General features: G+C 50.4%; 1 protein-coding gene across 1 annotated transcript in view; it reads left to right on the forward strand.

The window, feature by feature from the left end:
- The window catches only part of CCBL1 (cysteine conjugate-beta lyase, cytoplasmic), a 51,970-nt gene that overhangs the window by 30,006 nt on the left and 20,140 nt on the right, over positions 1-1,824 (forward strand). Inside the window, exon 7 of the mRNA XM_015417203.1 lies at positions 225-353. Within this exon, the coding sequence (XP_015272689.1) occupies positions 225-353 (129 nt within the window). The remainder of the gene's footprint in view (positions 1-224; positions 354-1,824) is intronic.

The following is a 1,824-nucleotide window of genomic DNA, read 5'->3' on the forward strand; positions in this document are numbered from 1 at the left end:
GCACGCCCCTTCTCGGCGGCGGCCACTCCAATGTCCTCGCCTCTTCGGCCGCCAGGGATCGCTCCTCCGGCCGCGCCTGCTCGCCATCGCTGCCGCATCGCCACGCCACACCATCTGCACCGGAACCGATGCCTCGCCACCGCCGTCGCAACCACCATGCCAGGCAGGGTGCCCCCCACCCTACTAAGGGTGGGTACCCATTTATCATTCCCTCTTCTCTCCAGAAAGCAGCGGGAGACGGGAAGCTGATGTCCAGCGGAGACTGGCGGCTGGATCCAAAAGAGCTGGCGACCAAATTCACAAAGCGAACCAAAGCCATTGTCTTGAACTCTCCGAACAATCCGCTGGGAAAGGTGAGTGCCGGCCAGGATGCTTCTTGCAAGCGGGCCTGTGTCTAGTGTCACCGGGTGTAGCGCAGAGGCCAAGAACGGGGAAGTCCCTGGTACAGATTTAATTTATTTATTTAAAACATTTATGTGCTGCCTTTCTTCCTTCAAGGTGTCTAACAATATAGACAAAATACAAAAAAACCCTGAATACATAAAATATATATTTTTAAAAAATTTAAAATTGTAATTTGGGTCCGCCAGTGAATTAATCAGATGTGGTCCTTTCCTTCAAGGTGTCTAACAATATAGACAAAATACAAAAAAACCCTGAATACATAAAATATATATTTTTAAAAAATTTAAAATTGTAATTTGGGTCCGCCAGTGAATTAATCAGATGTGGTCCTAAACAAAACTGCCTGCCTCCAAAAGGTTGAAAGTGAGGGGGTCCTCCCTGGGAAGGTTGTTCCCTAACGGTGGGGCTGCCACTGAAAAGGCCCTCCCTCGTGTACCCACCAAAGGCGCTTCTTTGATGGATAAGACAGTGTGGAGGACCTCTCCCTGTGATCTCAGTTCCTGAGCAGGAAGTGTTTACTGCTGTCACACTCTCTAGATCAGGGGTGTCAAACATGCGGCCCAGGGGCTGGATCAGGCCCCCGGAGGGCTTCTATCAGGCCCGCAGTGGAACTGGCTGTCTTCTGCTTCTTCTTCCAGTTCTGCTGCTGCTGCATCATCGTACGTTTGCAGCTTACAGAGACACACCTGAACACCATACTCAAGATTGCAACAGCACAGACATTGTGATGCAATAATTCAGAGCAAGAGGTGTCAGTTATCAGACACTGTTAAATAAGCAAAATATTGCAAGAGTCGGGGTACTGCTAAATATCAAAAGCGCCATTGAGCCGGCTACATATCTGACTTCAGTGGAGGGAAAGAACTCTAGAAGGGCATTCACCCTAGCCAGATGTTCTACCCTTCCATCTGCAGTTCTTCAAGGCAGGTATAATAAAAACCCCTACCCTGAAAGGCTATGCTCATGCACTCCATGCGAGGTTGAATCAGTAGAGCATATGTTTTTCAGTTGCCCATTCTACAGAGAGGCTCGTCTTAAAATCATTACCCCATTAGTTGATAGGATACCTGGTCACATCAATACAAACAAAGCAAGACTTCACTGGCTTCTATCTATATATCTAATAGTGAAAGGTGCCCCCTGCGTGCGGATACCTAAATCCGTGCATCGGGGGCACCTGGGGGGGAGGGAGATTTTCGTACACACTTGGGGCAGTCCCCAGGTGTGCACAAAAATCTGAAAAGGGGGAAAAATATCAGGGGGATATTTAAATCCCCCCAAAAGTAACAGAGCGTCCCCTGCGCATGCGCAGGGAACGCTCTGTGAACTGCCTCACCACCGCTCGGCACAGCGGCAGCGGCGGGGGGGGCAGGCAAGGCACGACGGCTGCAAGCCGCCGGGCCTCGCTTCGGAGCCGGG

This window comes from Gekko japonicus, unplaced genomic scaffold (assembly GCF_001447785.1).
Source record: "Gekko japonicus isolate JY-2015 unplaced genomic scaffold, Gekko_japonicus_V1.1 scaffold3465, whole genome shotgun sequence".
Taxonomy (NCBI): domain Eukaryota; kingdom Metazoa; phylum Chordata; class Lepidosauria; order Squamata; family Gekkonidae; genus Gekko; species Gekko japonicus.